The sequence below is a fragment of the Triturus cristatus genome, chromosome 7, assembly GCF_964204655.1.
Source record: "Triturus cristatus chromosome 7, aTriCri1.1, whole genome shotgun sequence".
NCBI lineage: Eukaryota > Metazoa > Chordata > Amphibia > Caudata > Salamandridae > Triturus > Triturus cristatus.
The window spans coordinates 163,689,452-163,702,196 of record NC_140590.1 but is presented as its reverse complement, the minus strand read 5'-3'; the positions used below and the strand labels follow the sequence as shown (position 1 = coordinate 163,702,196).

Genomic DNA, 12,745 nt, shown 5'->3' with positions numbered 1-12,745 from the left:
GGCAAGGATGGAGTTATTAGAAGCGGTGTAGTACTAAGGGTAGTACAGTTCATCTTTTTGTTGGCACTTTGTAATAGTTTCTAACAGATTACGTTTCTGGCATATTGATTTACTATGGTACAAAATCAATGTAATTCCAGTTGCATCTTGGAACTGGTTATTAGAGTCCAAAAGGCATCTATTTATTTCAGAGAATCAAATGCAGCCATTATAAAACATGTTTTTTCGGCTGGAGTCCATTTATTCAATGTACAAAATCCCACACTCTAAATAAATCCCGTTGTAACCATGTGAACTGCTCATTGCGCGGTCTCTGGTCTTCATGGTCTTGTGGCCCAAGGAATTGTTGTCTGGTAGAGCTCAGGGCTGGTCCAGAATGCTGTTCAGTAGTGGGTGAGCTGGCCAGCCAGGTGCCACCTGCATGCAGGACACGTGGTCGCATCAGAAACACAGGTGTTAGTGATTTGGCATTGGGTACAAGTGATGATGTCGTGGTAGAAAACACAAGCCATGTAGGACTTGATGTAGGGAGCTCTGGGCGCACTCTTCACCACAATGTAATTGTGTCCACCACAAGATAAGCAAATACACATTTAGGGGTCAAAACATAAAATATTACTCCTTAGATCTGAGGAGGGCGGGGGGGGGGGGGGAATAGGGAGGGGAGGGAGGTGTTTACACATATGAAAAACACTGGGTCCAGACCGTCCAGAACGCCGCAGCCAGACTCATCTCCAAGCACAACCACATCACCCAACACCTCCACGATCTACACTGGCTCCCTGTCAAAAGAACAACATTCAAGCTACTCATGTGCACATACAAGGCCCTCCACAACAGCAGACCAGAATACCTCAACACGCTCTCCTTCCACGCCCCCAAAAGGAAACCTCGGATCAGCCAACCTCTCCGTGGCCACATCCCACGCTTCTACAGCCAAGACCAGGAACGACCTCCCCCTCCTCCTCTGGCAAGTCCCTACACCGTCCCAGTTCAGGAAAGACGTCACGATCTGGCTCTTCAGATGACCCCAGCGGAGCAGTACACCCTCTTCCCCCCTAGCACCACGAGACCCTAATGGGTGAGTAGTGCGCTTTACAAACCCCCGATTGATTGGGTAGCTCACGGTGACACTCAAACACACGTGAAAAAGACAGGTTACTGTGGGATTTCTTGGGGCTCCCACTTTAGCCAGACATTCCACGTGAAATGAATCCTTCAACGTTCTACGTATCCCGGCAGCACAGTACGTGATTGTGCAACGACTTCAAGCAAAGAGAATTAGTGTAAATGGCCTTCACCACCCTCCAAAAAAAAAAACACCCAAATGAACAACCCTCGGAGCTCCTAGAATACATGCGTCTTCTTTGTGTGTGCGCTAATCAACAGGTCACATTGCATTTGCAAACAATTTGTTTCCCTTTCACTCACCACCTTCAAGTCTGTGATGATAATACTCCTCTGATGAGTTCTAATGAAGGTGAAACACAGACCAGGAGCTTTCGCGCTTCACTTCAGGTCGATATTTTACTAATCAAACCTACTCTGGACTGCACAGACTGTACTTTAATATCCGAGTGCCTAAACCTTTCTCCAGAGCCTAAGGCACTGAGCAAGCAAAGTAGGTAACCGTTGATTAATGCACTTCACTTGGAACTCCACTTGGAAGTAAAACGTACTTCAAACTGGAGTCCATCAGCATCAGAGGTGGGCGCATCTTCAGAAAAACACATACCCACCCCGGCCAATCAACGCTTCTTACCTGGATGAAGCCGAAGTCCACATTCTCGTAGTGGAAGTGAGCACACTCCGCGAGCTTGGGGAATGGACCCTTGGCCAGGGAGAACCTGTAAGGAGGAGCACAAGGAGTCAAAGGAAAGCATCACAACTGACTGATACAGGCGCAGCACCACTGCGAGCTCACAAGGCGAAAACAGGCTGGTACCACACTTAGCAGAGGGCTTCGGTGTAGGATCCCCAATCGCCAGGCAGTTTCTGAGCCTGGAACGGCACGACACACAAACACATAGGGGGCGGCAGATACATTTTTACTGCTAAGTTTCGGGAAGTTTGCGAACTTTGCGCATTTGGAAGTTGCAAATGTTCTGTACAGTTTACAAACTTTACTTGTAGCCAACATACATAGCCAACTAAAGTTCTTTAACATTTTTCCAGTTTGAACTTTTATCGCAAGAAGATTCACTCCGTTTTGCAGAGATTTTGTTCTGCAAAACCTTCTTTGGGGAATTTTTCAGTAGGATTCCTCTTAAACTTGGTATCATCTGCAAAGTTTATTTAGTTGCAAAGCTTTGGAGTAAGAAAAAAACCTTCACAGAGTTTCAACAGGAACATATTAGCAAAATGTGCGTGCCCTCTAGTCAAAACACACGTCAAGCATTCTTATAAGAAACAGGTCACCTGTGACCACGCTCAATACACCGCTCTAAGCACCACATTAAAACATTACTCAGAGAAGATTTAGCAGCACAAATCAAAGTCTGAGGGAAGTTAGACAGCTTCTGAACGGTCAACACAACAACATACAAACACATTCTACAATATAGAGCCATAGGCAAATGTGAGCGTGCCAAAACGTGCCAACGTGAGGTGCACCTGGGCCCACACTACAGCCATGTTAATTATATGAGAATACGTTTTAAAGAGAAAGACAACTTCTGAGGGGCGACACAACACACCCAGACCATCGAAATAACACGAGAACTCACTGAAAGCCTAAGCAACACCCTTCAAACAACTAGGAAACTTCTGAGTACTGAGGCGCCACACCGGTGTGATCACACTAGCATCAGAGCGCGGGCGAAAGCACTGACATTGTCCCTACTAAGAGTGATGCAACTGAAAGATCTAGGAAAGAAAGATAACATTGATGCAAGGGCCAGCAGAATACATCCAGACATGGCTACACAACACAAGGAATCACTGTTCAAGGCCAAACAACCTGGGAAGCAACAAATCCCACGGTGGAGATCTAGCCAGGCAGCTTCTAGGCGGGGGAATACAACCACCAAACAGCAGCAGTGCACTCAGTAACGGTGGCAGAGTACAACTTGTAACTCGGAGGTCACAGGGTTCATACCAAACAACCTTATAAATATTTGTTTCGGCCTTTTCAACATCATCACAATAGGGGGCCACTACGTTGGGCACAAGTAACACCTATTAAGTGTCAACATGCAAAAGTAACTAGCAAGAGTGAAAGCAGCACAACATCTGAGTCAATTGTTAAGCCTAGCGGGTCACAAAGACCTGCATAGCCACACAAAGCCTAGGCCTTCAAACGTGTCCTTCACAAAGACTACAACTCATAACCTCTGGCAGGCCTCAGTGGTGCCACAACACAACCCCACACCAGAAAAGGGGCCTACACAAGTATCACTACCCTAGCATGCATACAACGAGGAGTGTCTTAAGTGTCAGGATACGCAGTGACACAACCCAAGGGTGGCAAAGGTGATGGAAAAAAGTACAACCAACCACACATCATCAATACAGGCAAAAACAGAACTTTAACACCACCGCAAAATGAGAAGCTAGGGAGGCAGGCAGCTTCTGAGCATGAGGAATCAGAACATAGGTAAACCTTTTCAAAACAAAGCACATTCCCAGGGTCCAACACTAGCCTATCTCTTCATCTTTACTAACTCAAGACCCTACCTGCTCACCTTTACTGACTCACTACCTTATCCGATCACCTTTACTAACTCATTACCCCATTTGTTCCTTTTGACTAACTCACTGCCCTTCCTGTTCATCTTTACTAACTCACTACTCTACTGGTTCACCTTTACTGACTCCCTACCCAATTTGTTAATCTTTATACTCACTATGGCTTTTTAGGTCTCGGCTGCGAAGGCTGCGCTTGCGCAGTCTCGCTCCGAGATTTAATGACTTGGGAGAAGAGGGGCTTGAACCCGCCCCTTTCTCCCCTGTTCTCCATTGGCTGGCCTCGTAAATGCTGGCCAGCCATTGGAGAAGAGGTCCCGTCACTCCAATCATGCCCCGTCCTTTTCGGATCGGGGGGCGTGTTTTTTGCGAAAAGTCTCAGGGAGGAGACAACAGCAAAACACGCCCCCGAATCCGAAAAGGACGCTGCCTTGTCATAAAATATTAGGTTAGTGTGTGCGAAATCCCTGACACCGGCATTACCGCAGGTCAAACACTGTTACTGACTTCAGTCAGCTCTTTCAAGATCGAGACTGCTTCTTGGCCACCTTGGATTGTTTGACAAACATTTACACATAAATAGGCGTGAAAGCTAAGACGTGTGTGGTTCTGTTGGTTGTTTAATTTTCACCCCTCAAGAGCGACTAAAAATAAACCTGCTTTTTAACAAAACAAAAAAATCTGTGGGGTTCATTGTCTCTGTTGTTTCAAGCGCTCAACGCATGGAACTCTGGGACCTGTGGTTTACGATTGTCGATTGTGTGATTGGCAAGGCCATCTCTTCGTACAGGGTTCAAACTGCAGTTCCCATGGACACTTGCGGTTGTTTCGGGCAGACGCTCGCGGCGGCTTTAATGCGTGATCCTGTGCCTGCTGAAAGGCGAACGATAACTTGGATGGCCGGGCAGTTCGCTTCGATGGAGCCGGCGAATTTCTGACAGCTTGCGCAGGAGGCGACCTGGAAGAAGCCGAGGCCATGCTACAGGGCAAAGGCGGGAGCGACCTACTCAACAGCACCAACGTCGATGGCATCAGCGCACTTCATCAGGTGAGGGGCGTCATGGGTTGTATCATGTCACAGTGACGTCAGTTACTGGACGTGGTATTGTTGTAGTGACGTGTTTTTGAATTGACATTCTGGCCGCAGACGTTTAATTTGCAGGCGGCCCCCATCCCGTTTTGATTTGTAGGAGCCCCTCTCCCCCACTACAGCCCGTTTTCTCAGACGTCCTCCCATTTGGCGTGCTTGTTTTCCCAGGCAGGCCCCCTGGTGGTCCCTGCTCTGGGGGGTTGAAAAGCAGCCCCTTGCGGGTCAGACCCGGTGCATAGTGTATGTGTGTGTTTTCCTCGGAAGGGGTGGGGTGGGGGCAGCGTGATCTCTGCGGAGATATGGGGGGCACCTGGGCTGCTGGTGACTCTGCTCTCACTTTGGCCTTTCCTAAACCCCGCCCACTCCGCCGCGCTCTCCCTCCCGAGTGTCACTTTTGTTTGTGAAAGGCCCCTAAGTGCGCGCCCATTCACACACACGCCCCCGGACCTTGGTGTCTGGGACAGCCCTGGGCAGAGGATAGGCTTCATTGGGCTGTGGAGAGAGCGCTGCTGCTGAGCTGCAGGTCCGGGCACTCGGGGGCAGTGCACGAGGAGCAAGGGCAGAAACAGGGCAGAGGTAAAGGGCAGGCGGCGAGGACAGTGAGGGCAAACGGGGTGGAAAGTGATTAAAGGTAGCGGACAGGCGTCAGAGAGGGGCAGAAACAGGAAGAGACAGAAGTGTAGGCCTTATTGTGGAATATATCGGTGAACTCGCGCTGATGGGATTATTGTTGGCAGGACTCCCACCTCAAAGGCTGGTGGCTGGATGTACTGCAGGCGGGGGGTGGACCTGGAGGTTGTAGACTGTCTACCATAAGCCCCAAAACGCTGGAGAATAGTGCACTGAAGATGCTGCCAGTGAACTGTGGGCCTGAAAGAAGGAATGCAAGTGTGGGTGAGTGTAGAATTTCGACCTTAGCACTTCAGCTCTCTTGCACGTTTTCTTACTACATTATAACGAGTGTCTTTTATGAGATTTTCCCTAAGTTTCACAGTAGATGACGGCATGGGTTCTTTTGCATCAGTGTCGCTTTGATTCCTTCCTGCACTCGGTGTAATTGACACTGATGTCCAGCACCCATACTCGTAAAAACCATAGTCTGTGAAAATGTGTCCTCCTTTCTTGGCCCAGAAATAGCTTTCTCTTTGACTCTCTCTCCCTTCCTTTCTAAATTACCTTTCTTTTCCCCTTTTCCCATTTCTGTTTCTCCTTTCCCCTTCCTTCCCCTTCTGGGTAGTCCAGGCAGCCAACTGTGCTTCAGGGCCCTCCTCTCTTTGGGTAATGACGCTCTGGTGATTGTGCCAATCAGTGCCTTCAGGATGTCTTAAGGCCTAACAATGTCCATTCCCCGCCTTGCAGGGGGATGACGGAAGCATTAGCCGCTGCTCTCAACTCCCCACTTGCTTGCCCAGTCCGAGAGGAATGAGAGAACTCCTTCAGCTCTGCATCATTTCGACTCGTAAAAACAGCTAGCCAGCAGGTCATAGTAACAAGCATTTACAATGCAACGGTCTCGGTATTGTTAAAGTTAGAGCTATTGGCATTGCTCATGACAATGCCGTTTCTTTAAATGTTTTACAAACAAAAAACAAACAAAAATAATGTCATGAGCAATGCCAATAGCTCTAACTTTACCAATGCCGAGACCATTGCATTGTAAATGCTTGTTTCATTTGCTAACTCACTACCTTATCTGTTCATCTTTACTCACTACTTTATCTGTTCACCTTCACTGTCTCATTAGCCTTCCTGTCCATATTTACGGTCTCACTACCCTATCTGTTCATCTTAACTAACGTACTTCCCTCTCTGTGCGGATGCTGGAGGAGAAAGGGATTCGAGTACAGAGAACCCTCCCTCAGCTGAAACCTACAGAAACTATTTTAATCCAGAGTAAAGTCATTATGGAGGCCAGGATGTGTTAGGACACAATACATGTCCAACAAAGAGCTTTCAGATCCGAAGTAGCAGACTGGATGTGGAGCTGGAAAGGTGTAGGCAGGCCTACCTCTCCAGCTGAAAGCTCTAGTTCCATGGTACGAGATGAGACTCCTGCAGGTTGTTCAGTATGACCGATTACTCCACAGCCCCCACAGGCCTGCCAGCGGCACCAGCAACAGTGTAGCGTAGGAAGGTGTCATTCAGTATATAGGAACAGTGTACTAATGTCTGACACATATGAGACTTGTGGCTAAATAGCTAACCTCTGAACCCAAACAGCTGGGTTCTAATGTGAGAGATAAGTTGTTCGCGTTCTGCCCTTCAGAAGGCACTGACCTGCCCAGAAGATGTACCAGGTACCCACCGTGGCTGGTGCTGACGATGCACGAAGAGAACTTGCCATCAGACACAAGAGCTGGAACCGAAGCGACGGGCTATCCAGGAGATCTGCCCATTAGTCACTTTGACTAGTGCTTCCACAGTCCAGTGTGCCTCTGCAAAGAACACTCTGAAGGGCTCACACTCATAATAGCTAACAAAACAGCTTCTCATAAGAATACCTACTGCTCATAACAGCGACTCGTAGAACACATCCTGCTCAAAATAGCTACTCTTAGAATACCTGCATCTAAAACAGCTACTCGCTGGAACCAGCAATTCACACAACACACAGTTCTCATTATAGAATACCTGCTGCTCAAAACAGCGACTTGCTGGAACCGGCAATTCACACAATACACAGTGCTCATAATAGAATATCTGCTGCTCAAAACAGCGACTCATAGAATACCTACTGCTCAAAACAGCGACTCATAGAATACCTGCTGCTCAAAACAGCGACTCATAGAATACCTGCATCTAAAACAGCAACTCGCTGGAACCGGCAATTCACATAATACACAGCACTCATAATAAAATACCTGCTGCTCAAACAGACATCATAGAATACAGCAACTCACAATATACCTGCTGCACAAAACAGCAGCTCACTGGAACCAGCAATTCGCTAAATACACAGTACTCAAAAGGGCTATTCCTAGAATAAGAAATATTTAAAAACAGTTTCTGGGAGAGTACCCAGTACTCAAACAGCTATTCATAGAATACTATTTATTTGAAATAGCTACTGAGAGAATACTCAAAAGAGCCATTCATAGCATAGTTACTACTGAAATAGTTATCTCCCAAAGTATGGCAACGGCAACCACCTAGGGTTGCTATTTTGTTTCTGGGGATGGGATGCACCTATAACGCTCCACTCCAACCTCTTCATATCCGCCATCCCCGGATTGATATTTTTGGGACAACCTATGTGACCAGAGTAGATCGAAGGACCCTGTGGCAGCAGTAGAGGTGTGTACCTCCCTAAAAACAACCTTCAGAGCCCAGCCAGCAGGCCATGGAACTCAAGATACACAGCTGAGTCTCCCTTCATCTGAGCAGAGGGTGCCACATTTTACTAGTAATAGTAGTCCTGATCAAGGACTCCTCCCCAACACATTTATACACATGATCAATAATTCCATAACCTGGAAGTCAAACAGTCTCATCTTCTATCGCTCCTCGCCCACTAAAGCAGGCTTCGTTTACGAGTAGCTGATGGCCACTGCTGGCACCTGCACGGCTTTGCTGTGCCCTGCATGCCACCTGCAACCTACAGCTCTTCTCACATTGTTTACAGGGGCTATGTCTATAGATTGCGCTGCTGTGGCACGCGGTGCCCTGCTGCCATAAATCTGAGGGAAACCTTTTCATATTCGTCAACTGCTGGGAGAAGAAGTTAAAATACTGTAGGAGCATTAGCAATACCTTTTGTGAATGAGGTCGGTCTTGTTTTTAGTATGTGCCAGTGTGGCCCTCTGAAGCTCCTCAGTGCCCTCAGGTGGTGTGCCCAGTCCTCCAGTCTTTGGGTGCTCTTGTACGCACTCCTCTACCCAGTCGCGGTTTCCTGTTCCGGGCTAGGTTTTTGCAGCCCTCACTCCTTCTCATGCTCTCTTGTATTTTGATGTGGCATCACTGGGGTGCCCAGGGTCCTCCATAATTCAGAGAGAGGGAAGCATGTGTGTTGCCTTCACTATATCTGTGTGAGTGAAGGAAGCGTGTGCTGCAGTTTTCTGCCATATGTCCGTTTTGTGTTTCTGCTGAGGTCTGTGGTGCTGTAATGTTTTTTCTGTATGTAAGGGGAAGCTTGGACTGCTGCTGCATAGGGTGCTGTTATTTTCCTGTATGTAAAGGGAAGCTGGATAGGGTGCTGTACAGAGGCGCAACTAGAGCCACATTTCGGGGGGGGCTACTAAAAATGTCGGGGGGGGTATTTTTTTTCCAGCCAGAGTGGAGATGGCAGGGGATCCACGACGGGGTGGAAAACAACAAAGCCTTGTTAGCAAGTAAATTATATTTTAAAGACCTGTGAAGTACTCGGGTGCGGCTGTGTGTGCGCCCAAGAAGCTGTTTCAGCCCAGGCAGACACGCATGACGGGGGCCCGTATGCTGAAGCTCTTTCAGCCCAATGGTGTTGCGCGCCTGGTGCTGTAATTTTTCTTTATTCAAGAAGCTTGCATTGTTGCTGAGTAGAGTGCTGTAATTTTCTTTATTCAAGAAGCTTGCACTGTTGCTGCATAGGGTACTGTAATGTTTCTGTATGTAAAGGAAAGCTTGCATTGTTGCTGGAGGAGGGCGCTATTTTTTCAATATGCAAGGGGAAGCTTGCATTGCTGCTGCATAGGGTACTGTAATGATTCTGTACAGTAGCGTGGCTTGCATTGCTGCTGAATAGGGTGTTGTATTTTTAGTACGCAAGGGGAAGCTTGCATTGCTGCTATGCATAGGGTGCTGTACTTTTTCAGTATGAGGGGAGAACTTTGCATTATTGTTGTACTGTGCTGCACCTGTTAAATATGAGAAAAACTTGCACTACTGCAAGGTCTGTTCCGAGTGCCCGGGAAGCTTGTACTACTGATGCCCATATGGTACCTGTTCTGCATGTATGCTGTTTGCACTATACTTGTTCTCTGAGTGAGGAAAGCATGCACTCCTGAGAGCGATGCGGTGTATATTAGGTGGGTGGGGGGGGGGGGGATGTGTCTGTCTGTCTTGCTCTCTTACAAAAAATAACCTATCTGTTCCGAGTGAGGGGCGCTTGAACGGATGCCTACATGGCACCTGTTGTGGTTCAGTAGATAGCACTGTGGCTGCCTGTGGTGTACCTATTGTGTATGTGAGAGAAGCGTGCACCTCTGCCGCCTACTCGATAAGGTTTGTGCGTGCAAGGCTTGCTTTCTTCACAAGCTGTACAGATTTTCAGACCTGTCCCAAGCCCAAAGACAGTCAAATATAAGCCCAAATCCAGCCCAACGCAGACCAGTGTCAGCCCAAAAACCAGCCCAAAGTCGAAACTCTAAAATTTTGCAAAAGTGGTCTTCAAAACGCATTTCAAGGATGAATCTAAATTCTATTCAATATACAGATATTGGGAATAGGTTAACTGTGCACCTGTGTTAAGAGCTACTCATTCTCAAGACCAGTCCCCACTTTGAATTTTCATTTTGTAGTTCTGTCACCACAGAACCAAACCAAAACCTGGCATTCACGAATTACCTCTACAAAAGCAGATTATAAACCACTTAACATCTATGAATAGGAATTTCAATGCTATTTCAACAATGTGACTCCAAAAAAGAATACTGAAAAGATTATACAGAATTTATAGCACACAATGATCTACATATTATTAAACATCCCCTTGCATTAAAGTAATTGCAACACAACTTTTTTGGCATGGATTAAACATTCCATGTACTTGTCTGAGGATATTCACAAAAAGATCTCCTTTACAATGACAGTATGGGACAACAGCAAAAGTAAACATCAAAGCAGAAAATATGAAACAGTTTTCGATGAAAACAACTGTATGTAAATGTGAAGCAACAGCGGGAAAACTGAGGGTTGCTACAGTAAGACGAGAGTTCCACACAATTTCAGGTAAAATGTAAGGAGAGGCCAGAAAAGAGACAGAGACAATCACCTACACTGACCGATTCTCTGCCCTCCGTTCCAGAGTCCTTCACCGCGACTACTTACTCTGGCCCTATAAAGTACTGGTCTAAAGCTCCTAGCCTTGGCAAGCAGCAGATGAACATAAGTCTGCTGGAGCAGAGGGGAAAATGACCCAATTTCCCAGAACTTTTCGTGACACCCTCAACACTGACCCTCCCTCAACCCTACTGATACTGTCATACTGTTATCCATCCCACAAATGTGTTGGTATTGCCAGAACCAAACACGCAGGGACTCGCCAAGGCCCAATGGTGAGTGAAGAAGAGCATCATACCTGGAGTCTAAGAAACAGCTATTGGCCAGTTTGAAGCGAAGTAACAAACATGCATTCCTACTCAAACAGTGTAATGGCGAATATGCGAGGGTTCAAAAAGAAATCCTATTAGAAAATGAGGCATGGGCTATTATGCAGCTGGGTTGCTTCTGAGAGGCGTTTAGCAGGTGTGCAATCCACTTAAATGTTTCTTGGCCTTAAAGGTTAGTAGTACATAATATATAGGACATAGCTGCCAAAGTTTGAGATTGCTGGTGTGTGAAGTTTTCATAGTTTCAGTGTGACTATGTGTGACATTCAACGGCCAAATGTGTGAGACTTTCATGCGAATAAAATCAAGTAATGAAGTCCACGGAGAAAGATAAATATCAGAAGTGACACCCATATGAGCAACGAGAAATTAAGGTCTTAAAACTACTGCAAAGCATCTGAAATAGAAGGGCACTAACCTCTCTCTTTCGTGTGTTTCATTTGTTTTTATAGAGCTCCTTATACCAGTGCGGGGTGTTGTGATGTCGTGAGTCGTGACGCAATACGCTTGGGCGTACGCGTCCGATCACGTGATTTAAGTGAATAAAAGAAAGGTGCGCACGCACGTACGCCAGAACGGCTACGGCGGCGGACCAAGTAACCCAGCAGCGTTTTCCCCGCGTATTCATTGCCACGTGGCCGAGCCATTTCACCGGCGTAGCACCCAGGCAGGCCCCCAACAAGTGTCTGAGGACACAACAAAGCTGGCGACGAGGGTGGGCGTGCCCTCGCTTGTGGAGCCCATGCGGACAGGTTTCACGCCCGCCTAAAGAATCTAGCGGCCACGTGTGGGTTCCGAGACGAGGCAGAAGAAATCAGGGGTCAAATCATTCAGGGATGCGCGTCAGCCAAACTAAGAGAGCGGATACTGGAAGAGTCGGGTAAGCCGTTGGCAGAAATACTGACGATGGGTCGCACCAAAGAGTTATCAAAAGCGCAGGCAGCGCACATGGAGGCGGCTCTTCTAGCGCCAGTGAAAGTCGAACCAGTCAATGAGGTGTCGGCCAGGCCCAAACAGAGATGGGACAAAAATGGGGCAGAAGCCACCGCCCCAGAGCGGCCAAAGTCGTGCGGGTACTGCGGGGGACCGCCACAAGCTGCGGCGGAGTGCCCGGCAAAAGGGAAGAAGTGTTTGGGGTGCGGGCGCTTCAATCACTTCAAAAAAGTATGTCGCTCGAGGAGGTACCGCAAGCCCCGTCCGGCGGTGAATGTGGTCAAGGCCGAAGACTCAGCAGCAAGCGACATGGACGAAGAGGAAAAAGTGGTGCACAGAATCCACATGATAGGCACCGCCACGCGCAAGGCAAGACATCTGCCACAGTGCAATATCCGAGTAGGAGAGCAAGACATGACGGCAGTAGTGGACACTGGGGCCAGCATCAACATCATGGCCGCTGCGCTGCACAGCGCGATGCACCAGAGACCAGTGCTACGTCCGTCAACGATAACGGTGTTTGCATATGGCCAGGAAAAGCCGCTGAGAGTGCGGGGACGCTTCAGGACAGTCATATCCCATGGAACTCAGTCGGTGACCACCAACAGCTACGTCACGGAGGATGGCCAGGGCATGCTCCTGGGATGCCGAGCGGCAGAAGAGTTGGGAGTGGTGACGTTTGCATTCGGGGTGCACCACGAGTCGATGCAAAGCATCCTGGGTGAGTTCGAAGAGG

The 12,745-nt window shown here is 47.9% G+C and overlaps 1 protein-coding gene and 1 long non-coding RNA gene across 6 annotated transcripts in view; one reads left to right on the top strand and one right to left on the bottom strand.

Annotated features, from left to right (window-relative positions):
- The window catches only part of ARHGAP33 (Rho GTPase activating protein 33), a 472,696-nt gene that overhangs the window by 132,315 nt on the left and 327,636 nt on the right, over positions 1-12,745 (bottom strand). For all 5 annotated transcript variants that reach the window (XM_085615935.1, XM_085615936.1, XM_085615934.1 and 2 more), the window contains one exon: positions 1,763-1,847. In XM_085615935.1, the coding sequence (XP_085472061.1) occupies positions 1,763-1,847 (85 nt within the window). The remainder of the gene's footprint in view (positions 1-1,762; positions 1,848-12,745) is intronic.
- LOC146809124 (uncharacterized) overlaps positions 1-12,745 on the top strand; it is a 340,848-nt gene that overhangs the window by 243,696 nt on the left and 84,407 nt on the right. The gene's annotated exons all lie outside the window — the stretch shown is intronic.